General features: G+C 40.8%; 1 protein-coding gene across 4 annotated transcripts in view; it reads right to left on the reverse strand.

Annotated features, from left to right (window-relative positions):
• PRICKLE2 (prickle planar cell polarity protein 2) overlaps nucleotides 1-27,616 on the reverse strand; it is a 336,923-nt gene that overhangs the window by 80,840 nt on the left and 228,467 nt on the right. For all 4 annotated transcript variants that reach the window (XM_054695294.1, XM_054695297.1, XM_054695295.1 and 1 more), the window contains one exon: nucleotides 10,264-10,447. In XM_054695294.1, the coding sequence (XP_054551269.1) occupies nucleotides 10,264-10,447 (184 nt within the window). The remainder of the gene's footprint in view (nucleotides 1-10,263; nucleotides 10,448-27,616) is intronic.

A 27,616-nucleotide genomic window follows, 5' to 3' on the forward strand; every position in this document is an offset into this window, starting at 1 on the left:
GTTGAGGAATCTGTGCTTTTTAACAAGTTCCCAGGAGACACGGACGTGGCTGGTGATAATACACCCCGAACAAACCTGGACTTGGCTGGACTAAATCTGCAGAACTTACCATTCCATGGAACAGCTCAGCTATCACCTTCACAAAAAGGCATTTCTCATCTATAGTAGATTATCTATTATAAATTAGGGACCAGCAGTCCTGTGTGTCAAATCAGGATTGCTGCCCTTTTTTTTTTTTAAAGATTTATTTATTTATTTATTTATTTATTTATTTATTTATTTATACATACAAGAACTGGGGTACAGGCCAGATAGATGCGCAGGAGGGTGAGAGGATTCACTGGAGACAGAGCGGGGACCAGAACAGGCAGACTGATGAAATACACTGCTGAGGGGAGCAGCAGGCAAGACAGGAGAGGTCTGCTCACCATATGGGTTGCTCTGAGGCTGGCGGGGATCGAACCAGCACTGCAGAGGCTGTGGACAACTTCACAGCACTGTGCTCAACTGCCTGCGCCACCAGGGGAGCCCCTGCTGCCTATTTTTGTAAATAAAGTTTTCTTGTCAAATAGCCACACCCATTCACTTACAAAAGTCTTCTAATTGATGACCTCTTTTATTTTTATATTAATTTTTTTATTTTTGATGACCTCTTTTGCTACATGTTGGACTACAACCTCAGAGTCCAAATTCGTGACAAAGACTGTATGTCCCCCAAAGTCGAATATACTTTATTATCTGGCTATTTACAGAAAATGTTGGCCCACCCAGATTTTGAATAACCTCATCCTTTTTTATTTCTTTCACAGCATATATCATTCCCTGAAAGTGTCTTATTCATCCACTTGTTAACTTGCCTGCAGCCTCCACCAGAACATCAGCTCCACGGGGCAGGGGTATTGTTTGTTCATGGCTCTGCCTCAGGGTCCGGACAGATGGTTGGCACTGCAGACACCAGCTGAACCAAGGCCTGTCACTGTGAGTGCCCAGCTATGTGATATCATACATGGGGCCCAATGGAGGAAGTAGAGAAAATCCAGGTCTGAACACTTGGGCACCCAGCCAGGATGAAAGAATAAGAAGCACCAGAGGTAAACAGAGATTGTCAGTAGGGAAAACAAGTCTCTGAAGGTAGGGCCATGCTGCTTCCTGCAGTTATGGGGAAACTGACGATGGGGAAAGATGCATTCCTTAGTCACCAAGGTCAATCTGAGATTTGGAGAAACTCCCCTCCCCTAGGAATGAAAGAGCCTTGTGTGACACAGGCAGCTCCCTGTCCGACATATGCCAAGTTGAGCTACTTGGCTCTAAAGTCCTGGGTGGATCCCCAAGGAGGAGGGTGGGGTACAGACAGAAGAGCCCAAGAGGGCCCTGGAGCTGGACAGATGACTGCCTGACTCGTGCCTCTCCCCTTTACTAGTGTGGTACCCTGATTAGGTTTCTGAACATCCATGAGAAGCAAATGATTTTACTAGAAAAGTGGGGGATTCTGTATAGAAGTAAATGTGATTGTTTATTCATGTAACATCTGTTTACTGAATGAGTGATATATATCAGATATTTTAGGCACTGAGCATACAGAGGGAACAAGACAATGATGTCTCCCTCCAACATGCTCAATTTTAGAAGACAGGGCATATGATGAAAGGAGGAGGCATACATTAAAAGAAAGCATATAAGCATCCATATTCAACATATGGACGGTTCCTTGGTACTGCTCTGATCAGCTCTGGATGGAGACTTTCTGTCACTCTAGCCATACCTCAAGCAGGAAACTTCAAGGTGATGTGTGATGGGGGCACCTTCAATTTCCCTGGGGTAAGCAGGACAGGACTTCTCCTCCCCTCTACTGCCATGCCCACAGATACCTCAGCAAGAGCTGCGCAAGCGTGGACAACATTCATTTCTTCCAGATCATCCAACAAGGCTCTGCCCAAATTCTTTGTGCACATATAAGGTGGGTACTCATTTCACTTCTGAGCTTCATGCAAATGAAAACTTAAACTTCTCAACATGTCAGGTCTTTGTATGGCAGGTTTCCTCATGTCATTCAGTGGCAGCTCAAACACCACCTCCCCAGAGAGGCTGCGCCTGACCAATCAATCTAAATTAGCCAATCCCTCTGACGCTTCAGCACATGTGCATGATCACAGAAGCTGTTCCATTTTCTTCCTCATATAGATTAAACAAGATACAACTTGTAAAGCACCCAGGACGAGGTCTGGCACATGCAAGAGCTCACTAATTGTTAATGTCACTATTCTGAATGTCATTGTTCTTTCTTTTTAATCGTAATCTCAAATAGTCTTGACTTGTTTTCTAATTTATATCTCCCACAGTCTCCTTACAACTACAATGTATCAGGAACCTTGGTTTGTTTTATCTCTTTTGCCCAGAACAGTGACTGACACATAGTAGGTGCACACATACACACACACACACACGTGTGTGTGTGTGTGTGTGTGCGTGCGTGTGTGAGTGAATGAATGAAAAAAGCCCAACTTCACCAGCGGACTCTCTGATTCAATCCTTATACTCCCCTGAGGGGGAATACAGCCTCATAAAACACTGACAAGATGCCCAGCCATTAGAAAGAGCTGCTAAAGGGGCTCTGAATGGCAGAGGCCAAAGCAGGGAGTCATGCCTCACACTGACCTGCTGAGGCCCAAAAGGAGGTCTGTGGGATTGTCTTTTTGGAAAGACACTCTTTGCCTACATAAAATGCCCCGGGGGCACACTCCTCCCAGCCTGGGGATAGGATATTGCAGGAAATCTCAGGCACCAAGGAGGAGGGCTGCAGAGCTCATCCTTAGCATACAGCCCCAGAGCCTGCTGGGGGCACCAGAGAATTCAGTCCGATGGCTCTGCCTGGGCCCCTGTCCAAGTTGCTCTGGCTCAGCAGAGGCAGAATTTCAATAGAATAAAGTTGCACTTTTACAGCAACCCCTGAGCAGAGAACTTGGGGAAGAGAAGAGACAAGCTCTCGTATTGGCAGAATTCAAAATTAGTTTATTAAAAGCTTTGGAGAAGGCTGAGAAGGAATCCAGGATTCCTCTTAACTGTAGGCTTAACCATTCCCCCCACCCCCCGCCCAGCCTTCCTCAGTCCCAGAAAGCCAAATGTTCCTTCTTCCTGCTCTCGTTACCCACTCAAGGAAACAGTAAGTAGTGTCACTACAATTTCACAAGAAGGGCAGTTAGGAAATGACCATTTTATTGAACAACTTCTGTGTGCAGGCACACACCAGGGGTCTTCTATATACTCCCTCACTTGGGTCCAGATAAGCCCTGTGGCCTAAAATCCTGAGTATAGGTCCCAAGGTCAGGTGATCTGACATTGAATCCATTTCTGCTACTCATTAGCTTATGCGATCTTGAGCATGTTATTTAGCTTCTCTGATGCTTGCTTAACTTAGTTCTGAAATGGAGACAGAAATAGTAATTGCCAACTATGGCTGCTATGAGAAATATGATAACACATGCAAAGTTAAAAATGGTGGTGTGCACACAGCAAGTATTTGATGAAAGCTGAGTAATTTTCTCCATTTTCATTCTTATTTTCATCAAGAGGAAACTGAGGTTCCTAGAAGTTGGACAACTTTTCTGAGGTCAGAAGGGGATGGGGCAGCTGCCAGATTTTCTGACTCTCAAAGGGAGGCTTTTTCCACTGGGGCATGCTGCTTTTTCCTCCTTCTGTGGCTCCCAGCAAGCTCCCCAAATTTGGATCAGGATACAACTGGAATTCTATCTTTTTGATGTGAGGCAACCCTGAACATTTCTGGTTCTGCAGAGGATTCTGGTCATCTTCCTGTCTTTTAAATATTTGTTGGGTGCCTGTCATGTGTCAGGCATGTTTTCAGGCATGTTCTTTGTTCCTAAAGAACAAAGTAGACAAGATCTCTGTTCCCCAAATCTTAAAGTGGGAGAGTCAAATATTAAGCATATAATTCCACCAATAAATATATAACCATAAGTTTGAGAAACACCAGCAAGGACAATGTCAGGGATTTTTACAAAGCATGTAACTGGGAACCAAATCCTATATTGGGAGTGGGGGGTGGTCAGAGAAGTTCACGGAAGACACACATTTAATCTAATACCAAAAAGATGAATAATAGTCAATAGAGAGCCAAATGAAAATTTTTATGTACCCCCAATAGAGGTAGTTTAGCCTTGCAGAGTTCAAAACCAACTAATTCATCCCCATCTCTAGGTTGTACTGGATAGTCTATTTAGCCACATAAAAGAAGGCTTTGAAAATGAACAATTAGGCAATTACTCCTGGTAGCCACTCTTCATTCTTCATGATAGTTTGAGGTGAAAGTTGAATGTTCTGGAAAAAATATCTAATTGCCATTCTTATGTGCAACGACACACTTAAAGTCAACGTAAAATTACTAATGTTTGGAGACAGAGGATTTGGGAACATTTATATTTGAGAACCCTCCACGGGCACTTAGAGTACTGAAAACATCAATGAAAAGGATTTTCACGCAGGAGAAGCAATTTGACGGCCTCTTCAGATTTTTATGGATCACTGAATAGAAGAACCAATAGAAAAAGCACATCCACATGTACCCAATGACATCAGTTACAGCCTTTCTGGAGGGCTGTTTAACACAAGAAATGAAAACCTTAAAGAGGTTTACATGTATACCCTCCCATGTTTACATGTCCCCAATATTCATTTCAGCATTATTTACAGTAGCCAGGATATGGAAACAACCTAAGTGTTTATGGATGGATGAAATGAATGAAGAGATTTCAGATGATAGACACAGACAGATAGACAGAGAGAATAGATAGATGACTGAGTATAACTCACCCCCCCAAAAAAAATCAAAACCTTGCCATATGTGACAATAAGAATGGACCTTGAGGATATTATACTAAGTGAAATAAGTTAGAAAAACAAATACTGCCAGATTTCACTTTTATGTGGAATCTAAAAACCCCTCAAAACCAAATTCATCAATATAGAGAACAGAGTGGTGATTCCCATAGGGGAAAATGGGTGAAGGGGGTGAAAAGGTAAAAATGTTCAGTTATAAAATAAATAACTCCTGGGAGTCTCACCTGCAGCATGGTGACCATAGTTAATAGCACTGCACTGCATGTTTGAAAGTTGCTTAGAGAATGAATCTTAAAAGTGGGCCTCCCCTGGTGGCACAGCAGTTGTGCACTGCACTGTGAAGCTGCCCGCAGCCTCTGTAGTGTTGGTTCGATCCCGGCTGGCGGGCGAAGGTCCCACATGGTATGACAGAACTCTCCTATTGTGCCCGCTGCTCCCCTCAGCAGTGTATTTTGTCAGTCTGCCTGTTCTGTTCCCCGCTCTGTCTTTGATGAATCCTCTCATCCTCCCACGCATCTGGCCTATACCCTGGTTCTTGTGTAAATAAATAAATAAACCTTCAAAAAAAAGTTTTCATCACCAGAAAAAACATTTTGTAACTATATATGGTATAGATGTTATTCTTACCGTGGCGCTCATTTTGCAAAGCATACAAATATCTAATCATTATGCTAGTACTTAAAACTAATGCTGTATGTCAATTATACCTCAATTAAAAATTAAATTCAAATTTTAAAAAGTGGTTTATACACGACCACTCCACCTCCAGGAATTGTTCTTTTAGGAGAACAGGCAAGTAGAGAGGATGGTTTGCTGCTGCCACCTTATTTAATATCAAGTTGCCAAAAATACGCATGTTTAAAACCAAATCTTCAGCTCAGGATTGCTCCATTATGATTCTCTCGGCATTGGGGAGGAGTCAATTCTCCTTTGAGCAGGATCATCTGGTATTTGTCAATATGTACAGCATCTCAAGCTCCTATTCATTAAAATGCTAGTGAACCCTGAGGTCTTTTCGACAATAACCCTTCCCAAACACACATTTCCAAATACCTCTAGGTCACCACGGTAAGTCAGAAACACAATGGGGGCCTCCGTGGTGGCAGAAGGGCTTAAGACACAGCACTATAAAGCTATCTGCAGCCACTGAACCACGAGTTTGATCCCCGGCCAGGGATCAAACTATCTCCTATCACGCCCACTGCTCCCCTCAGCAGTGTGTTTCAGTATATCCACCTGCTCTGCTCCCCACTCTGTCTCTGGTAAATCCTCTGACCCCCCACATCTCTGGCCTGCACCTGAGCCCTTGTACACATAAATAAATAAATAATTAAAAAAAGAAACTGAGCCTTCCTGGTGGCACAGTGGTTGAGCACTGGGTTGCAAAGCTGTCCGCAGCCTCACATGGTGCACAGACCTCTCCTGCCATACCCGCTGCTCCCCTCAGCAGTGTATTTCGTCAGTCTGCCTGTTCTGTTCCCCACTCTGGTTCTGGTGAATTCTCTCACCCTCCTGCACTTCTGACTATACCCAGTGCTTGTATAAATAAATAATCTTTAAATAGAAATAAATAAAAAAACAAACACAATGGGGAACCCATTCCCACTATGTACACACCCACATACACATTCCGAAGTGAATAAAAGGGTAAATGGATGACACCAACACATTTTTGTCTAAAACAAAACAGAAATATACTCCTATATACATAAATACTTGTCACAAGGATGCAAAAAAAATGGTTGGAAAACAACATTCCTTAGTTGGTTGGTGGGATTATAAGTGATTTTTATTTGCTTGTTCATATTTTCTTTTCCATTTCAATTAGCAAAACTTCCTTTTATAAGAGGCAAAAGCAATTTCTGTTCTGAAAACAAAAGGTGACCCTTCCACCACCAGCTCCTCTCACTACTCCAATTCTTGGTTTGACCTACAGAGGGTTGAGGTTGACCCCCACCCAGAGCACTGGACTCTGATCATGCAGCATGCCAACACCACATCACATTTTCATCCTGCCATATAATTCCAAAGAGAGCTAGCTATAGTACCAACACTGGGATAGGGTAGGTGCTCAAACAAATGTTTGCTGATTTACATCTTCTCTTTGTCTTAATGGGGCCAGAATCTTGCTGATATATCCTGAGGTTTTAATATCACTTACACCCACTGGTTCTCATCCAGGGAGCCCAACCCTGCCAGAACATTGCCCAATGTGTGGGGACATATCTGGTCACCCCAATATCAGGGAAGGGGATGATGTGTACTATTGGCATCTACTAGGTAGAGTCTAACAGGTGCTGTTCATCATTCTACAGTGTGCAGGACAGCCCCACAACAAAGAATTAACAATGTCAACAGTAAATAGGCCAAGAAACCCTGTTCATCATTTACCTTTTGTATAGTTTCTTAAAAAAATCCCCATATTCTTCCTGGAGAATTACCTAGTGTAAGTGTATCACTACAGAGTTTCTAGGAGAGAGAACTATTCGAATTTGAAGAGAACATGAAACCCTACAGATGACATCAGTTGTTCATCAGTCAGGGCATTCTGACTCCAGCTCTCTGTTCTGCTACTACAGGACTCTCTTGTTGACAAGAAACATCTCACTGGGAGTGAGCAGAGATGAAGCAAGCAAACAATCTGATTAGTTTCCAGTCCAGTCATTAAAAATCACAAGACAAATGCCTTTCCATTCTGGCATCATCTGTGATATTTGGCATTTTCCACACTATTTTAAGAAGGTTGAGTTTTATAGCTAGTAGATTTTCATGGAATTAGATGTGCATATTCGAGATTACCTCCTTAATTGGGGGATGACTGATGTTTGTATTATATTTAATTGAAGGCATTTCTCAGAAGAAATAGAATAATAAGAGTGTCACCTGAAGGTACATTGCCAACCCCATGATCAAGTTGTGAAATGAAAGGTTCCTAACAAAAATGAAAGCACATTACTTTCAACCCTAACCAGTCTTTAGTATTTTGCCTCCAGCACAAAGCATTTTAATGGTTCACTGTAATTTCTTGATAGAAAATGGTTTTTCTCAAATCAGAGACAGGTAACATGTTATTAAATATCAGAATTTTTATTAGTGAAAGGCAGTCAGGGTACTGAATACTCTCTAATCTTAGATTACACCAGATAGCTTTTCAAAAATCTTCAAACCCATAAACAGTTCCACAAGTAACAGACTTCAAAATATCTCTTTAGTTAAAAGATTTGAAGTCCATTTGTTTCATGTAATATATTCCCTTCAAACACCTTTAATATATATATATATATATATATATACACATATATATATATACATATATAGACTCATATTTTATTAAGCAAATAGAGAGTTCCCCAAATAGCTTGAAGAGATATTCTCTCTCTCGAGTACAATTTCCCTTTCTAATCATCTGTGCCATAGAGGTTTGAGTTAGTGTAGGGAATAGAGAAAACCATCCGCAGAACAAGAGAATTAGAAGAGATGAGCATATCCTTTCATCTGACATAATTCAAACTACTTGTTTAATAGCATTAATCTTTTTTTTCCCCAAAACAAATCAGAGAAAGTTGTTTTATGTTTCCCAAAGGCATTCATTTCAGATGAGTCAAGTGGCCTTCAAAGATATTATCAAGCACTCACTCATTCTTGGAATTGGTGAATTTAACCAAGGCCCTACCTTCAGCAATTGTTTGTTCTCTGGGGCCAAAAGCATTTTTTTTTCCTGAATCTGAACATCAGAGAAAGATGTTAAATGGTCTTAGGGAGAATCTTAAGAAAGGAACTGAAAACAGCTTTACTTTGGAGAATTCAGGATCCAATTTAACAGGAAAAAATGTGAACAAAAGAAAGAAGGGTTTGTTAGAAGCTTCTGGAAATGAGGTTAGCAAGAAAATGAAACAAGCTAACAGATGTTCCAGGTGTGAAAACTCACTGTTCAAGCACTAGCAGTAGAATGGCGATGTCAGACAAAGACATTCAGTCACTTGCCACCTCATCTGAGTTTCCAGGCAAACTCAATCTCTCTTATTCTTTAATAATATAATCTTTACTAAACAAAGAAAGTAGTTAGAACCTCAGCCTAACAAACTGAGAGTAAATACTCTTATTTCTTCCAGTTAATATCCCAACAAAGAACTCCCTTCAGTTCTCATAGAGATTATATTCTATAAATGTTTCTATTCTATGATAATTTTTTCTGTAGTAATAATCAGAAAGAAGATCAAAATAGAAGTACCTGTAGGATTTAATATGGTAACAACAAAGGATCGAGTGGAGACTAGGGTGATTCGGAGAGTTCATACTATCTAAAAAGAATGATGAGTACTCAACTCAAAGGCCAGCATACCTCGATTTTTCAAGACACAAATAGGAACTTCCAAAAACCAATCTCATTTTTAAGTATTAGTAACTACTTTGAAAATTTAAATAATACTTTGCTGACTAAACAAATCCTGCTTGTTATCTTGATTTCACCTCCCAGTTGGCAAACTTAATATTGAGAGAAGAAAATGAGAAATGACTAAGGAGAGAGATCAGTGGTTGGCGACTTTTTGGGTCTTCCTTAATTATAAATAATTTTTTCTAAAACATTATATCCCATCTAAAATCCCTGACTTAAAATATCCAGGCCTTGAAGACAAGCTTCAAGATGTCTGTCAGGCATTTGCATCTCTGAAGAAAGAAATTGTATGTGTCAGAGGAGGAGAATAATGACTGGATAGTTAAGATTCTGATAAATATGTTTCTTAAAGATACACAGGGAAGATCATGAAAATATCCACTTACAGAGCTTCTACACCAACACGAGGCTGGTAGCAGAGAAAATTCCAAGTACCAAGAAATGTAAAGCTGAGGTTGTATACATCACTGAGAAAAAAGCAGTGACACAGAAAGAAACCAAGTTGATCTAATAGAGCCAATAATATTTACAGCCTGTGGACAGTACCAAAAACTTCAGGAAATGCCAATGTCTTTCCTTGAAAAGAAAGGCCAAATTTAATACTTAAGCACAACATATATCACTGGGAAGAATAAGGTGAATTCATAGTTCCTCAACCCGCCTTTACAAGAAATCTTAACATGAAGATTCATGGCCACCAGATTCCTCCTCTCCCTCCAGAAATAAAGTTTCACTATTTAATGTTTCAAAGCCAACATTTACGAGAAGTTTCTAGATAATTTCCTGCTAACAGCCAATAATTGCAATACAGTGTCAATTAGCATTTGTTATGAATGAGGCATACAGGTTCAGTCTTACTACTCTTCCTCATTTTTCACTGGATCCCTGCCATGTCGACCCATTTGGCCCCAACCCCTCTCTCAATCAGCAAAGCCAGCCCTTCCTTCTGATCAGGAATGAGGGAGGACGGGCAAGATAAAGGAAAACCACAACTGCTCTCAAGTCAAGAAATGTACCTGTTCAGGCTTCAGACCTGGCGGAACCCAGGCATATTCCTCCAAGGCACAGCCCGAGTCGTCGTCCGAGGTCGAGTTCCTCTGGAAGTCAAACATGAGTTTGCTGACAGTCTTCTCCATCTCCAGGGGCATCACTGTCACCATGTGCTCCTCCTGAGGGCACTTGCAATGCAGGCAGATCTTCCTGCAAGCAGTAAAGGCAGCAGGTGAAAAGGAAGGAAAAAGAAACCATTTCTTCAATTGGCCTGCCCTTGGTTCCCAAACCGTAAACACATTCCTTGGCAACTGGCATTTGGCAAAGCATCCACATGAGCGTCGCACAGGCTGCCAGTCTCTGCAGGAGGCGTGGCACTGTACATGTGGAAATGTTGCGAAAGGTCAGAGGCCACCAGGTAAGCATGCTAAGGAGGTTTAAACATGGATCCCAATCTTTGCTTTTATTTTTTTATTTAAATTTTATTTTTATATTCCCCATACAATTACAACCCCCTTATTGTGACCCCGATCCCTCCTTTCCCCGGCCCCCAACCTTTGCTTTTAAATCAACATCCCAAAAGAACTGTCCAAAAATCTCTACTAGTTACAACACTGGATATGTACCATGGCCACAATTCCCTTGAATAGTAGCAATAATAATTAACAGTAGTCAGATAACACATACGCTGACCAGATATAATACCAGGAGAGTCAACAAATACTGACAAAACACTGCTTTTACAAAAGTTTCCTTGGCCTTGGAAAATGGAAGTCATTTTTAGAAAGACTGTAAGTGAACAAGAAGAATAGAGAAATATTTTTCACACCAAACAAATCTGAAACTATGATCTCATGGGGAAGACATTTCACCTCCACTATAGATCCCCATAGGTTTAAAATTCTAATCGGAAACCAAATTTTGCCTTACGTAGGTAGTCATATATATATATGGATCATGCAAGTGAATTATTTCAAAGAGTAGCAGCCAAAGATAAAAACCTCTCCCCCAAATTGAACATTTCTCTTTTAAGGTTACCATCTGTTCCCTTTTCCATGGCTACAAAAATGATGAAGCAATAAAAAGTTTGATGTCAGCCACACAAAAGCATCTAGCTTCCTCTGCTGAAATAAAAAGAGAAGAAAAAAACAGAGGATGAAAATTTTAAGAAAATAATGTGTTCTGTGTGGACTCTGATCTTTATGATTAGTTTCAGAAGCACCTTACAAAGAGGGTGAAACAGCCCAGAATTCTAACCCCCACATGTGCCTAAAGGTTTTGATAACAGCTTTGTTCTGATACAACTCACATACCATAAAATTCACCATTTTAAACTGCACATTTCACTAACTTTTAGTATAGTCACAGAGTTGTGAAACCATCACCACTATCTAATTTTAGAAGATATTCATCACCTCCCAAAGATGCGCCTCATGTATTAACAGCAACATCCCACATTCCCTCCCCTCAGGCCCTGACAACCATTAATCTATTTTCTGTCTCTATGGTTTCTCAGTCTTACATTTTCCTGGAAGTTTCATCTAAATGGACTCCTACAATATGTAGTCTTTTGAAATGGCTTCTTCACACAGCATGGTATTTTCAAGGATAATCTGTGGTGCATCATGTGGCAATCTTTCATTCTTTTTTATTTTGTTATATTATTTCATTGTATAGATATACTACATTCTGTTTATTCATTCATCAGTTGGTTAACTTTTGGATTGCTTCCATTTTTTTTTTTTTACCTTAGTGAATAATGCTGCTCTGAGTATTTATGTATGAGTGTTTTACAAAGACATATGTTTTCAGTTCTCTTGGGTATAAACCTTGGAATGGAATTGCTGGGTCATAACATTAACATTAACTTGGTGAACAACTGTCCAACTGTTTTTCCAAAATATCTGAACCATTTACATTCTCATCATTGCTGAAAGAGTGCTCCTTTTTCTCCACATCCTTGCTATATTTGTTATCATCTTTTTGATTGCTGCCATCCTGGAAGGGATGAAGTGATACCTTGTTGTGATTCTGATTTATACTTCCTTAATGGCTAATAATGTTGAGCATCTTTTTATCAATATATGCTTAATATAGGTCTTCTTTAGATAACTGTCTATCTAAATCTCTCTTCCATTCTTAATTGTCAAGTGTGTTTCTATTGTTGAATCATAAGCATTATTTATGCAATTTCTGGACTCAAGTCCTTTATCAGATATATGATTTGCAAGAAACTTCTCTCTTCAGTGGATTTTCTTCATATTGTTGATGATCTTCATGAAAGCACAAGAGTTTTTAATTTTGATGGAGAACAATTTATAGTTTTCTGTTATTGCTTGTGTTCTAATCATATGTGAGAAACTATAGTCTGATAAAGATCAAAAGTATTTACTCCTATATTTTCATTTGAGTTTTATGGTTTTAGATCTTATATTTGGGTCTATAGATATTTTGAGAAAGTTTTTGTATATGGCATGAGCTAGGAGTCAACTCATTCTGACTATCTAATTACCAGTGGTAACCAGTAGTACCCAGTACCATTTGCTGAAATGTAATACTCTTTCCCCATTGAATTGTCTCAGATCCCTTGTGAAAAATCAACTGATCATAAATGTAAGAATCACAAGTACTGAAATTGTGACATTTGAGTCCTCCAACTTTTTGTAAAATTGTTTTGACTGAGCCCCTGATTTTTGTATCATAAAATATGAAGTTTAGGATTGGCTTGTCAATTTCTGCAAAAAAATCCAGCTGGGATGTTGGTAGCAATTGCGTTGAGTCTGTAGACCAATTTGAAGAATGTTGCTATCTTAACAATATCATGTCTTGCAATCCATTAACAAAATGTGTCTCTCCATTTATTTCAGTTCATTTAAAATTATTTCTAAGACATTTTGTAATTTTCAGTTATGTCTTTTTTTTTGTTTTAGTTTATGCCTAAGTATTCAATTCTTTCTGATGCCATTGCAAATGGAATTGTTTGCTTAATTTCATTTTCAGAATGTCAGTGTAGAGAAACACAGATGATTTGTTCATGTTATCTTGCTGAACTCATGTGTTAGTTCTAATGGTGTATGTGTGCACACATGCGTTCTTAAAGATTTCCTATAAAAAATTATGTCATTTACAAACGGAGAGTTTTATGCCTTCCTTTCCAATCTGATGCCTTGTGTTTTCTTTTTTATCTTGCCTTATTTCCCTGGCAAGGACCTCCAGTACAATGATGAATAGAAATGACAAGTGTGGATACCCTTATCTCAGTCTTGATCTTAAGGGAAAACATCTACTCTTTCACCATGAGGTATTATTTAGCTGTGGGTTTTTAAATAAAAATGTCCTTTATCAAAATGAGGGGTTTCCTTCTTTGCTAGTTTATTGAGGTTTTTTTTTTTTTAAGGTCAAAAAGGGATTTGGATATTGTCAAATGTGTTTTTTTCCTGCACTATTGAGATAATCAGTTGGGTTTTCTCCTTATCCTATTAATGTCTTGTGCTGGAATTTTGACACCAATATGTACTGGAAGAAACAAAATCAGCTTAATCCAGCCATGTTATACTTGTCAGATTCTCCCACTTCCTGCTTTTCATCAAATTGAAAATATACACAGAATGAATGTGCATTCAGATCTGGTTTGCATCTCCAAACTCAAAGATGTTCATCCAAACCTTGACTGCGGCTAATAAAAATAGTCAGAATTCATTTTAACAGTAACTCTTTAGTTAGTCAGCTACTGTACAGAAGTCAGGGGTGTTGGGAAGCAGTCAGGGTTTTTTTTTTTCCTTTCAGAATTTTTTTTATGCCTATTTATGACTTAAGGGGAAAAATGTTTCAATGTGCTTAAGCAAATTAAGGAAGCTCTTTGATGACTAGTGGCTTTTACTAGAAAGCCATGCTTTTAAAACAAAATGCAGAGGAATTTTTATTCAGTCTCCAGAATATTCATCAAAGAAACTCACTTACTTAGCAATGCAAGGAGGAACATAATATTTAATGCTGAATGGACATGATCTAATGAACTGAAGCTCCAAGCAAAGGAAATAGACAAGAGAGAAGCAAATTACAGAATTACAGAGCCAAATCCAGAAAGAGTGTCAATGGATAGAAGGAAGAACAAAATAGAGAAAGGAAATATGGCTAGGACCCAATTTAGTCATTTGACAAATGACTTACTGTGTGCCAGCCACTGTTCTAGGCTCTTGGCATACCTACTCAAGACAAAGGACTCTTTCCTTATGGAACCTATGTTATCGAAGAAGAAACATACAATAAACAAGAAACATAAGAATTCGATCATGCAGTGCATTAAAGGTGCTGAGATCTCCAGAAAGTCAGGGAAGTAAAGCAAGATAAGGGGGCCCAGGTTTGAGTGGGGCAAACCTGGGCAGTACGTACAGCATTTGACTTCCTTAGAGCTTAAGAATTCAAGTTCAGATTTGCATCCAGTCATCCAATAAAGGAACTTCACCCCATTTTCCAGAGAAGAAAACAAAGGCTCAGAGAGGTTAAGCAACACCTTCAAAGCAGGCAAGCAGAACAGATTCAAAGTCACATCTATCTAATCCAAACAACTGTCTCTAAAAGACACACCTGTTTTCAACTACAAACTGCCCTTGACCCTGAAAACAAATATTTTCAGAAAAATCAAAACCAAGGAGCAGAAAGGGGAAAGAAATCAAAAGTATTATATTGAAGCCAGAGAGCCGTCTGTATTTTCCCTAGCTGCTTGCCTTCCACTCCTTATTTATAATTAACAGGTGCTCCTGCGGCAAGGTATTTTTATTTGCAGGGAATTTTCAACCTTTGAGTTACTCCAACTGCTGGAAATACTAATTTAATAACCTCTGCTTACAAATAGGGACCCCAAGATCCAGATGTTCAGAAAGAATCAGAGGGTTGGGGGTAAAACCAAGAGGACTTCTCTTGGTCTTCATGTCTCTCTCCCCCTCCTGACAAAATAAACCCAGTGACGTACAACAGCTCTCTTCAGTACACTGATTAAAGCCTTTCAAGACTGTGTGGGGAAAAATGTATGATTGGGCTTTTTTTTTTTTTAAATAATAGACATTTATGAAAATAGAACCTGCTAGTAAAGCAGGATTTCATTAAAAAAAATAAAAACCCAACCACAAAAGGGATGCAATGGTTTCATGCTGTCAGAGCTGACATTCTACCTGCACATAATTGGGTTTGTGAATGACAGGTCTCCAAGGAGTAAGGCATGATTCAGAGCCGAGATGCTGCATCCCCCTGATTCCTCCCCTCTACCCAGCAACAAGCCCTGTGCCCCCACCTCGAAGTTGCAGCTATTCATTCATTCACTATCATGTTCTGAAGCCACAACTGCTCTGCCATGGAATACACAATAGCGGCAGGGGTGGCTCTCTGGCTAACTATCTCTAAGTACTCTGGTCATCTGCGGCAGTGACCAGACCCTGTGGAGAGGGACTTAACAATTTTTGCTGATTAACTTACATACCACAATGTGAAAGAATGCATTACAGATCGGGTGTGTGGTGGTGAGAGTCTCATCTTTGAGATGCTGACAGGTTATTTACAATACTGAACCCTGAATCGTAATGTCTTGCTTTGTGTGAGAAGTGATAGGATGAAGGTAAAAAGGGATCTTCTTGAAAACATGATTCTGACAAGTTCAAGTCATACATTGCAGAATTCTAGAACTGGATGGGATTATACACATCATTAAGTCTGCTTCTTTTTTATTTTCCTTTCCTTCTCTCTTAACTGCCTTTTTTTAATGAGGAAAATAATTTTTGCAAACATGAGGAAACTCAATATACAAAACAGAGCCTCACAAGCTGATATGATAGGACGCCCTGAGCCCAGCATCTCTCAAACTCAACCTTCTCCCCAAACGCCAGGCATTTTCATGAGCCAAAGGTTCCAAGGGTTCCAAAGACACAAGTTTGGAAACCACACATTCCTGAACTCCTTAAGTTCATTTCTAGTATTTATCAACATATGATGTAGGTGCTCAGCTCAATAATTTGAGGTGATGGAAAGATGAAAAAAAAGAGGTGTCAACGACTTAAGAGACAAATAATCATGAAATTCATGATACAGTAGTGATTCTAGTCATGGGGACTTACATATAAATGTATGTGTATACATGTGTATGTGTACATACACATAGAATATATACACATGTAATGTATGTACATATGTGTACATATGATATATACACATATATATGACATGGAGATGCCTGGAAAGAAGTCTGATTTGATAGGTCTGAGGCAGGTCCAGGAGCACATGCCCTCCAGTGTCCACGTGCTACTGAGGGTCCTAGGAGGAACCCCTTCTGTGATAAGCCTCTTACTGAAAAGGGAGCACCTTGGTCTGATTGGGGTCTGAAAACTACCAACCTACCGGATGGTCTTAGCAATTCTGGGCAATGTATGTATTTTCCAACTACTCCAGGGGATCTATGCCAAGGCTTTCTGATGTGTGTTGTACAGTGAAGCCCACCTATCATGAGCTGGTACCCAGAGGGGCAACTGTGTGGTAAGGCACAGGTGAGAGCAGGACTGTCAATCACCCTCATGGTTTCACATCACCAGTCCCTCTATCTGTCTTCCTGCCTTTCACCTCCACTGTCCGTGGACTTCCTGTCCCAAATCTATGGCCAGAACAGGTTCAGTTCACTTTTACCCACAAGGTCAAAGGGAAGACAGTTTACAGAGTGGCCTAGCCCCAAAACAAACTCAGCAACTGGTGAGGAATGTACAGTGTTGTGCTCAACATGGCAATGTCTTAAGCAGCCGGATCAGATGAGGGGAAATACACTTCTGTAAAGACAAAAGGCCAAAGTAACCTAAAGTCCTCCATTGTTTTTGCTAGGTACCAGATGTGTGCTAGGTATTTAAATTCTTCCATGACTTCAGTTTATGAAAGTCAGAAGAATAACTCCTTTTATTCCTAGTAAGGGGGGAAGGGGAAATCTTTGTCTCCTTATATGAAAGTTATTGCTACCTTACCATTTTTTATTTTTATTTATTTTTTTTAAAGATTTATTTATGCAGACAAGAAATGGGGTACAGGCCAGAGATGTGGGCAGTCAGAGGATTCACCAGAGACAGAGTGGGGAACAGAACAGGCAGATTGACTGAAGTACACTGCTGAGGGGAGCAGCGGGTGAGTCAGGAGAGGTCTGCTGTGCCATGTGGGTAGCTCCTTGGCCAGCCGGTGATCGAACTCAGCTGCAGTGGCTGTGGAAAGCTTCACAGGCTGCGTCTTAACCCCTTGTGCCACCAGGGAGGTCCACCTTACCGGTTTTTTTTTTTAAGGCAATACACAATTAATGTAGGAAAAAGTCAGGACTTACAGATAAGCAAGAAGAAGAAAAATATTTAGGGACACTCATGATCCCAGAGATAATCATTGTTAAACAGAAACAGCTGCTGGTCCTTTTCCTCCTTCTATTAAGAAATTGGAGACCAGATTTTAGTCTATGAGTTCCCCATCAGCAAGTATCAAGAGACAAGACTCTGGTCTGGAATGATAAGACATGAGCCAGAGCCACCCACACGTGTACATACAACACTCAGCAAACAGATGTGCAGCATCCAACTCAGATAAGTGGGTTTGTTCTGATCAGGTGCCCTGCAGCAGGCTCAGAGAATTTATTGACATAACATGGGACATGCTGGCAATGTGGGGATTGCATATATATATACTTAAGGGTCTCACAGAGTTAAGTTACATCCCTCAGATAAAGCACATCCAAAAATCAGATTTCAACAGCTATTTCAATGCAAGTGGGGAGAGGTGGGACATGCATAATTTAAAACCAGGAAGTCTTGGCTCTGAATTGCATCTTTGTCCATCAGTCACATACTCTCAATGTTGCCACATGTAACATTACTTCAAACCACCTAGAGGATCCGCCCTGGGCAGGAACCTGGCTTTCTCAGTCTACTCTTGCCCAATTTGCTCGAGTTTCCACTGTGAGCACCAAGTTTTCACATGCATGTGAAACACCAGCCTAAAACAAGGCAAATCTTATTCTGAATTTCCTGCCCTTTGAGAATAAGATCCCCAGATTTTCAGAGGCAAACATAAGTGTTTAGGGTGAAAAACAGATTTTATTGAGCTGTTGGCTGCTCAGAAGTTAGTGAACTGAGAGACAATGGGTATTGATAGCAGAAAAGGCAATTATCTTGCTCTGTTTAAGTGAGCCAGTCATCACCGGAAGTGGGGTCTGCCTGCCCTAAGATATGGCTGAACTGTCAAAACTGAGCTATCGCAAAGCACAGGAACTGTTCCCTCCCAAACCACTCAAGTGTCACGACTATATGACTCGGCTGCAGCTCTCACCTCCACACCCTTCACAAATATAAATGAAGGCCAGAAAGTCAGAAAAGCAGGTGGGCATAACATTTGGCTGATGTGAAACGAGGATTTTCCAGGAGGCAAAAGTCTGCCCCCAAAGGATCAAGTGCTCCACGCAAGGCCTGCTCTCCCGGGCGCTGACTTCTACCTCCCATTGCAGCTTGTGCTTCTGTACCGGAGCATGGCAGTCGTGGGAGCGCAGTTATATTTCTACCATTAATATAATTTCTTGCACTTATGGAGGACTTGCAATATTTATATTATTTTTATGTGGTTTATCTCATTTACTCATTCTCAGCATTTCTGCAAAAATGATATCTTTTTTACCTTTCACAGACATAAAAATTTAGGCTATGAACGCATAAGCTACTTATGCAGAGTAGAACCTGTGTTGTCTGATTCCAAAACCAGTAATTTTTCTATTACTTTGTTTTAAATAGAATGGCCAAATCTTCCTACCTTCTTCTGTGCATCTTTCCATCCCTCCATCCATCTGACCATCCACTACCACCACTACCTATCATGTCTGTTTGTTCATTCACCTATCCATCCCTCTATCTACCCATCTCGGTCCATGCATTCAACAAAGAACCAACCACACAATAGTAACTGAGCATCTGTTGTGTGCTAGGTGCTATACTGAGATACTGGGCATATAGTAGTAATTTAGACAGATAATATCTCTAGCCTCTTGGAGGTTAGAGTCAAGCTAGAAAGAGAGGTAACAGTCAGGCAGGCAGGAAGATAAACTTGCCATTTATAGATTATGCCAAGTGTCCTGCTGGAAACAAATAGGAAGAGAACAAGGAGAAAACCTGAAGATGGGTCAGAATGGGCCTCCCCCATAAAGTGGGGATTTGTGACTAAAAGAAGCTATGAGAAAAAAACTAAGGAGAGAGTTTTCCAGGTAGAGAAGAAGCAAGCACCAAAACCTCAGATGCAGGTGAGGGTGGCCTCCCTCTGCCATTAGTCTGAGGGGGTGGTGTGTGACCTCACCCTCCCCATCACAGTCTGCATGGAAGATTGAGACCAACCTAGCCAAACCACTGTCTGTCCTGGTGCCCAAACACGGATGTGAAATTCAGGAGATGGTGCCATTTTAGTGGGTATAGGAACGTTTTCCCTTATCTTTAATTCCTTTCTCTTGGGAATTCCTGCATCCCTTGATACCCACATGTCAGCATATCCTGTTATTTGCAGGATTATTGGTTTCTTAACTTCCCCCTCCCCCAGGAAATATCTTGTTTTTTCCCCTTTATTTTTGGCAAACATTCAGTTTGAATGAAGGACCCAGGCATGAACCTTGACACTTGCCATGTCTGGAAGCAAGATTCTATCTCTGTGAGAAAGGAAAATTGGTTTCCTAATAAACACAGAAGCTAAAGGGCGGAGACTGTGACAGGGCCAGCTGGGTAGAGGCTGGCGTGTGCCCAGAGCCAAAGCCCTATGGCCTGGCCTCACCCCCTGCCCTGCGCTTGGGTTCCAGGGCCTGGCCATCTGTACCCAGAGGAGCTTCTCCCTCCCTGGTGCTGCCAATACTGGCCTAGGATAATTCTCAGGAGCTGTTTGTTTTCCTCCTAATCTATCAATTTATATTTTGATAAAGAATTATACACAGTGCCCTACATTAGGTCCATTTATTTAAAAAATTTTGCACAGTAGAAACACATTTCCTTAAAAAAAGAAAGAAAGAAAACAAGCCTCCTGGATGACTTTTCATATTGTGAATATCTCTTTTCCATACTTTGATTTAAGGTTCTGATATCTCAGTATGTGGGGGACAATGTCTCAGATTGGGTTTCCCCAGAATCACATCTTTGGGAGATATCTGAGCATAAAGAAATGTGGAGGTGATCCCAAAAACTCCTGTCAGGGAGCTGGAGAGGGAAGCAGGGAAAGGAAGGATGCCAGCGCTGATGAGGTGATGATCAGGCTGCAGCTCTGGGCACTATGACTTGTTTCAGGATCCATGGGAGAAGGCTCGGAACACTTTGCAAGGAGTTTTGCTAGAGAGTTTAGGAGGTAGGGGTACTCATGGGGGGAGCCAGTTCCCCACAGTGACTGGGTGAGGTCCATTCTTGGAGCCTTTGGCCTACCTCACATGCCTGACAAGCAGGCCCAAGCAAAACTCACAGTGTCCACTGCAGCAGGAACCGTGGGTCACCGAACCCTGGAACGGGGATGCTGACACAGTAGTAGGGGATGCAAAGCACTTGATACAGGCAGCTTCATTTATTAAACAATGATTCACTAAACATTTACTATGCACTGTACATTCTGGTAGGTGTTGGAGGGATTAACATGAAACAGCAAGGAGTCTCTGTCTAATCGAGACACAGAGAGAGAGAGAGCCACAAAGAGCAAACCAAGAAGCAGACATGTGGTACAGTTTATGAGACTGTCCTTGTTCTAAGACAGATGCTGAAATATATACAGGTAAAGGGTGAGGCATGAGATTTATTCTCACGTGGGTCAGCAAAAATAATATGTGCACCTGTGTCCGTGTATGTGTGTGTGTGTGTGTGTGTGTGTGTGTTGAGAGGCAGAGAGGAAGCAGAGAGAAGGACAAGGACGAGCAGGAGGCAAGAAAGCATCAAAATATTAACAGAGAAATCTAGAAAGGCATATGGAATTTACCATACTATTCTTGTAACATGTATATAACATCATAGTTTTTTAAGATCTTAAATGACAAACTTTGTTGTTAGGTAGCCTGATCATAGAAAACCCAGGGTGCCAGGTACTGTGCTAGAAAGTGTTCTGGGGACCTCAGAGGGCCCCCTTGAGGAAGCTGGACCTGAAGTCTGATGAGCAAGGAGTTGCTAGGCAAAAAGAAAGACGTGCATGCTCCTCACTGGTGAATACAGGCACAGAGGCAGGGAGAACATGGTGTCATCCAGATATTGACAAGAGTCCGAGATGGTGACAAGATGGCAGCTGGGGATATAAACACACATAAAGTGAAGGTATTTTCATGTAGAAGTGTTCACAGGCCAGTGAGGAATCTGCCTACCAAACACATAGCCAGCTAATTCAGCATCAAGATGAGTAGACAGAATGAGCCCTCCAAGGAAAGGAGCTTAGCCACTGATAGTGTCTCCATGGCAACACTGCTACCCGCATCACTGCATCCCTGTGAGCGGCTGAGGGTATCTACAGAAGCTCTGATTTCTTCAGCTGCCTTTCATACCTATTACCCCACTAAGAATAAACCAAAATATATAGAACAGTTACTCCCGAATAAATTCTCCACATCACTTTGGCCACATGTTAACTGTGATTTTACAGCACGTCCATTTGCTTCACTGGACATTTAGCAGAACAAGTTCCAAGAGTTCTTCCTTTCCAAATGAGTCCTTCGGGGGAACAGTTCCTGAGGAAATGACTGTGGACTGAATTCTAACACTCCTCACCTCTAAACTTCAAGGCAAGGACTGGAAGATGCACAAAATACCTCTTTGTTTGTCTTTCTCTTGCATACCATCTGCTGAAGTACTTGTTTGTCTCTTCCTCTTTTGTGCAGGAATTTGGCTAAAGTCCTGTAGATAAGATCTGAGGCATTAAATATTCCCTAAGTACTTAATAGCGGTATATAGTGCAGTGGATTAAGATCTTAGATTTTGGAGGCTCAGTGACTTGGGCTCAAATGCTAACTCTGCCACCGCACTGAGTGGCTGTGAGGATTAAGTAAAACACACAGCATGTGAAACCTGATTATGTGCCAATCCGACAGGCTCTATGCTATGGGGGGGAGTGGAAGAAGAATAAGAAGTAAGACAAATATACAAATAAAAGTTGTCATGGTCCCTGCTCTCTGTAAGTCAATTTGCTCCCTATTAATATTTTCCAGAATGGAGATAGATCAGTGGGAAACAGATGGGTGGTCAACAAGTGCTTTCTGAAAGTGTTTCTCAAACACCCAGTATACTTGAAGGTATGCTGGACTGAGCAAAATAATTTGGTTACTATCCTTACCAAAGGATTACTTATTCTTTATGATGCTTTTAATATTTCAAGGTAACACAAAAGACCTTTTCTTACCAAGATATAATATGGTAGACAAGTCAGTAGATGAATGACTCCCAGGACTAATCAAGGACTCACCACATACTTTCAATTCTAGTAACTCTTTGAATTACCAAAACTTTCTACATTAGTGCGATGAGCAAGGGGTATTATTGCCATCTTACAGATGAAGAAAGTGAAACCTGAGAACTATTCTGGTTGCCACCACTGTTAGAATGGCAAGAATTACAAAAGTGCATTGTTTTCCTAAGAGCTGGGGAAAGTGGTGTTCTTTTGGTTCCATTCCTAGGGTATGATTTCCCCAACTTCTTTTTAAGAGAACATTTTCTGAGTGCATCCAGGTCCTGAGTTAAGCACTTTCCAATGCATTTATGGAATCTTCAAAGAAGTGTATAACATGGAAAGTATTATTACTATCCTCATTTTACAGATGGGATCACCAAGACTCAAAGAGTTTCTAGAACTTACCTAAACTCCCACAGCTAGAAGATGATGAAAACGGAAAAGCAAATCTGGACCCACCAGACTCTAGAGACCTTCACCAAACACCTGAATGCCTCTGAGCCCCCTATAGACTGACTGCACCGCCCCCTTAATCCATGTAAAACAAGTTGTGCTTTGCTCCCTGTTCATCTAGAGGCCCCCGAATCACTGGCAAGTCATAGGAAATTCTTAAGTGGCTGCTTATTAATAATATTTTCAGTTTATATTAGGCCGCCTTTCATCCAGGGGAACTGAGCCAGCTCAAAACACAGAGAACCACTGAAATCCAGCCATTTCTAGGGTGGATACAGGCCAGCTGGCAACGGCATCCCTCAGGGGCTTGGCTTGTGGGGATTCTGGCAATGGTCACACCCTTCAAAACTTGACAGGGGCCCTTTAATATCTGCACTGAAGGGCTCGAGGCAAAAACTTCCCAGAAATCCTTGTTCCTCACTGAATGAGGCCAAAGGCTCAAGACAACCCCAGTGGACTTAGGAAACAAGAGCATCAAGAAATTGGGTGTTTACCAAATACTGAGACTGGAGGGAAAGCTCCTCAATTCAGATTAAATTAGACACAACAGGGAAAGACGTTATTTGTAGGAGAGACCAGGCCTCAGTCAAGTCCAAGGGAAAAGAAAAGCAAAACAAAACAAAACAAAACAAAACACATTTCTCAGGGTTTCCCATAGGGGGAGTGGCCAAAGAAAGATGAGATGCTGAGTCCCTTCTCCTAACTGAATCTATGGAATGATTTTTGTGGTTTTGTTCTGAGCAGCAACTAGTTTCCTCATTCTACAACATGAGAGGATGGAGGGAAGGAGACAGAAAAAAAGGAACATTTCCCAGTTTCACGTTTTATTGGAAAGAATTCTTTGATGAATTGAATTCACATGGTTTTTACAGAAGTCAGATTTTGAAAATATTTATCAGTGTGTTGTTTTCTTATTTGACAAAGGGACAGTTGAGAGAGATATACACCCCCCCAGAGGCACCCCATGGCCTGTTGGATGCAGCGATGCCCATGAGAACTTTATAGTTGATGCCATGAACAGTCCAGACTGTGCACTTCCTTGGTGCCAGGGATGAGTCTTAGGCATTTATTCATTGCCTTCTCTCACCATTTCTACCTTTCTCGCCTATTCCCACGCACCATTACCTCGTGTCTGGGCCATGGCTACATTCTAGCCCTTCATTCCCTGCTTCTATCTCTGCCTTTCTAGCATCCATTCTCTACCAGCTGTTTGTTTTTAAAACAGTGATGCCAACACTCAACTCTCCTGCTTAAAACGCCCATTGGTTTTCCACTGCAATTAGAATGAATAAATCGCTTACCCCAGTCTACAGAGCCTATATAATCTGGTCCCATGCTCTTCCTCTAACTTCATTTTGTCCCACTCTCCATGTTGCCTACCTTGCTTCAATCACATTAACTTGTTACTTGTCCTTTGAAATTGCCAAGGCCATGTTTCTCTCTTAGGATCATTGCAGTGGGTGGTCCTCTGTCTGAAATATCCTGCCTTGGCTCTCTCTGTGTTGGCCTACTCATCATTATTGATGTCACTACTCAAAGGTCCTCCACCATGAGATTTTTCAAAAATAACTCACCTCCCTGAACATTCATGCTCCATTCTATTATCATTGAAATTATTTCCTTAATATATGCCACTATCAGAGACTATTTTAGTTGTTGATGTTTCTATTCTATGTTGTCCCATAGCAATGTAACTGCATTAGGTCAAGGATCTTATATTGCATCTAGAACAATAAGCATTTGCTAGGCAGCTCTTTAAAATGTTGAATCCCTAATGCTTAGACCAGAATCTAGGAGGACATTTCTCAACCAGCGGGTTATGAACCCTTCATTGGCATGTAAATAAGATGTAATCAAGGTGTAGATACTTTTTTTTATATTTTGCAATCACTGAAAATATATAGTGTTACAATGATGCCAAACAATGTAGAGTGTGAGTCAACTACCTGATCAACAGTATATCATCAAAACCACATCAAAGAAAGGCTGTCTTCTTCCTCATTAAATGAAAGTATGCAAAAGAGGATGGTTAGGGTGGAGGAGAATACATTTACTGTTTGAGAATGACCAAGAACTGCACCAGAGCTATAGTGGAATTTAGTTCTGTTAAGTGCATTGCCAAATGTCTGATATTTGAAAGGAATGTCTTGACTATAGTAAGAATGAAAACCCCTGATCTAACCCAAAATACGTGTCCAAAAAGTTGTCAAATTGTTAAGTGAATAATAAAATTAAAAAAAAAAAATTGAGACAGAAAAAACAAGTGCTCCATAGGCCTTGGCATCTGAGATATTAGGCCTCAATTTAGTCATCTATAAAGTGGAAGAGAACCAGGTAATTCCAGCCAGCTCCACAGAGCTCACCATTAGTCATGGAGAAAACTGTATTTTCACAGACCGCAAGGTTAAGTTTTTCCCATCCCATATTAACCCTTGGAGATTTTCCTGTAGCAGATTACAACAATCTACCATCCAATCTAGGGGTTTTTAACCTTTAGGGTAAATTTATGCCTTTGTGAATCTGATCAAAGCTAGGAACCTCTGCCCTAAAAAATGAACATATATACATTCATGGAAAATTTTGTATTTAATTTCAAAAAGTCTGTCATTCTTTGTGGATTCTTTGGTACTCAAAGATCCCAAGTGAAAAATGCCAGGTTTGCAGAACGGGTTTTGTGTAAAAGGGCTTGTTAATACTATTCCCTAGAGGGCTGAAGACAGTGTCTTGTGTCTTGAAGATCTTCTCTTTCTCACTCCCCAACATTCTTTTAAATACTGGAAAATGGCACATGATATTCTAGTTCCACTTAGGATGCTGAATCTTAGCCATTCAATGGTAAAGGATTTAAAAAACTTTAAGCATGGCAAGGGCACATCACACTGGTGTTTAGGCAGTTGGTGCATGAGCCAAATTGACAAAGTGGAGGGAAGGCAGGTTCAAACTTGTCGATCAGTCAAGCCCTGTGATTAGGATGTGTTCTACCTAGTCATCTTTCAGAAGTCATTCAAGCAAGAACCCAAGCTCCTATTGTTGAGAGAGAAACCTGTGGATTTTTTTGCTTTGCATTTACACCCTAATTCCTAATGAGGCAAGTGTTTCAAAGTGGCCCAACCTGCACAGGAAGCAAGGGAGGGAAGATCATTGTTCCAATCTGTGGCAAGTTTCTAGCCGGAACAGGCTTTCCAGTGACTTCTGAGATGAACTTGAACACAAGTGGGAGACTTAGGCAGTAATGTAAATGATGTAAAAGATGCAAATGATGTCCTGAATCTTGACAGGAAAGTCTCAGGGGAGGGCAATGCTACTGCTGAGCCAAGAGCAGCCACTCTATTTGCACTGGCCACCTTGCCCATGAATGGCTAGACTGCCCAGAGGATGCTTACAGAAAACAGTGCATTGTAAAGGCGGTATTCCTTTGGGAGCAAAAGAGCAGGGAAGCTGGAAAAAGACCCTACATGACTGGTAATGAAAAGTGACAGAAGCTTTAAGAATGGTCACCATATTAATAAGAACAACAGGATGTATATCCTAGAGAAAGAAAAAAAATGTATTAAAATCTTAATTAACAGAAAATTCAACTAACTCAAACATTCAATAAGCCTGCAGGTCATCCACTGTTAGGAGGAAAAATAAAATGCAGAGCGAGTGGAAAACAGAATTTCTTTTCGGCATGCCTAAGCAATTAGTAGGTGTTCAATACATATTTGCTAAATTGAAAAGAGAACCAGCTTCCAGTGAGCTGCCAAGGGTAGACATGGCATGGAGGTTCAATTTCTTAGACCAGCAATAACTGATGGGCACAGGCTATATTGAGAGGATTCTCAAGTTGTAGTGAGACTTAATAGAGTGTGGGGATCACTGCTGTGAAATCTGTAATGGATGAGGGAGCCTGGGACCTGGTGGTGTAGGTGCCAGGTATCTGCCATACTAGTCCTATGCTCAGCACATTTCTGAAAATAGAGTCCAGATATGGGTACATGTTTCGCTACTGAAGATTTCCTCTGTTACGGAGACAGAAGTTTCTGGGGGAGGGGAAGGGCTAACAAAGAGGACCCAGGAAAGAAAGACATTTGTTTGTTCTGCCAAATCATAGCCTGATGTCCAGTGAGATGACAGTTATCAAATTCATATGCCACTCACAATTAATCTCTCCTGCCCTCCACTCGCAACACAGGTTCACCAGGCATTGACATGCAGAGTGGTAACTGCCAGGGCTGTCCTATCCTGAATCACAAAACATACTCAGCTGGGTAACCCTGCTTTTCCAACAAAGGTAGGAAAGTGATTGGATCTATTTTCCGAATTTGCCAAAACCAGATTAAAAACTAGCTGGGATTTAATTCCAAATGAGAAACTGTTAACCAGAACCTCCCATTCCTTTGAACATTCCTGTTAACTCCATCCCCCTCTAGCTGAACTATCCCCGACAGTAAGCAAACACCTGTGCTCTTCAAAACCTCACAAAGCATTTGACTTTGACTCATATAA

This window comes from Talpa occidentalis, unplaced genomic scaffold, assembly GCF_014898055.3.
Source record: "Talpa occidentalis isolate TD23 unplaced genomic scaffold, MPIMG_talOcc4v2.1 talOcc4.10, whole genome shotgun sequence".
NCBI lineage: Eukaryota > Metazoa > Chordata > Mammalia > Eulipotyphla > Talpidae > Talpa > Talpa occidentalis.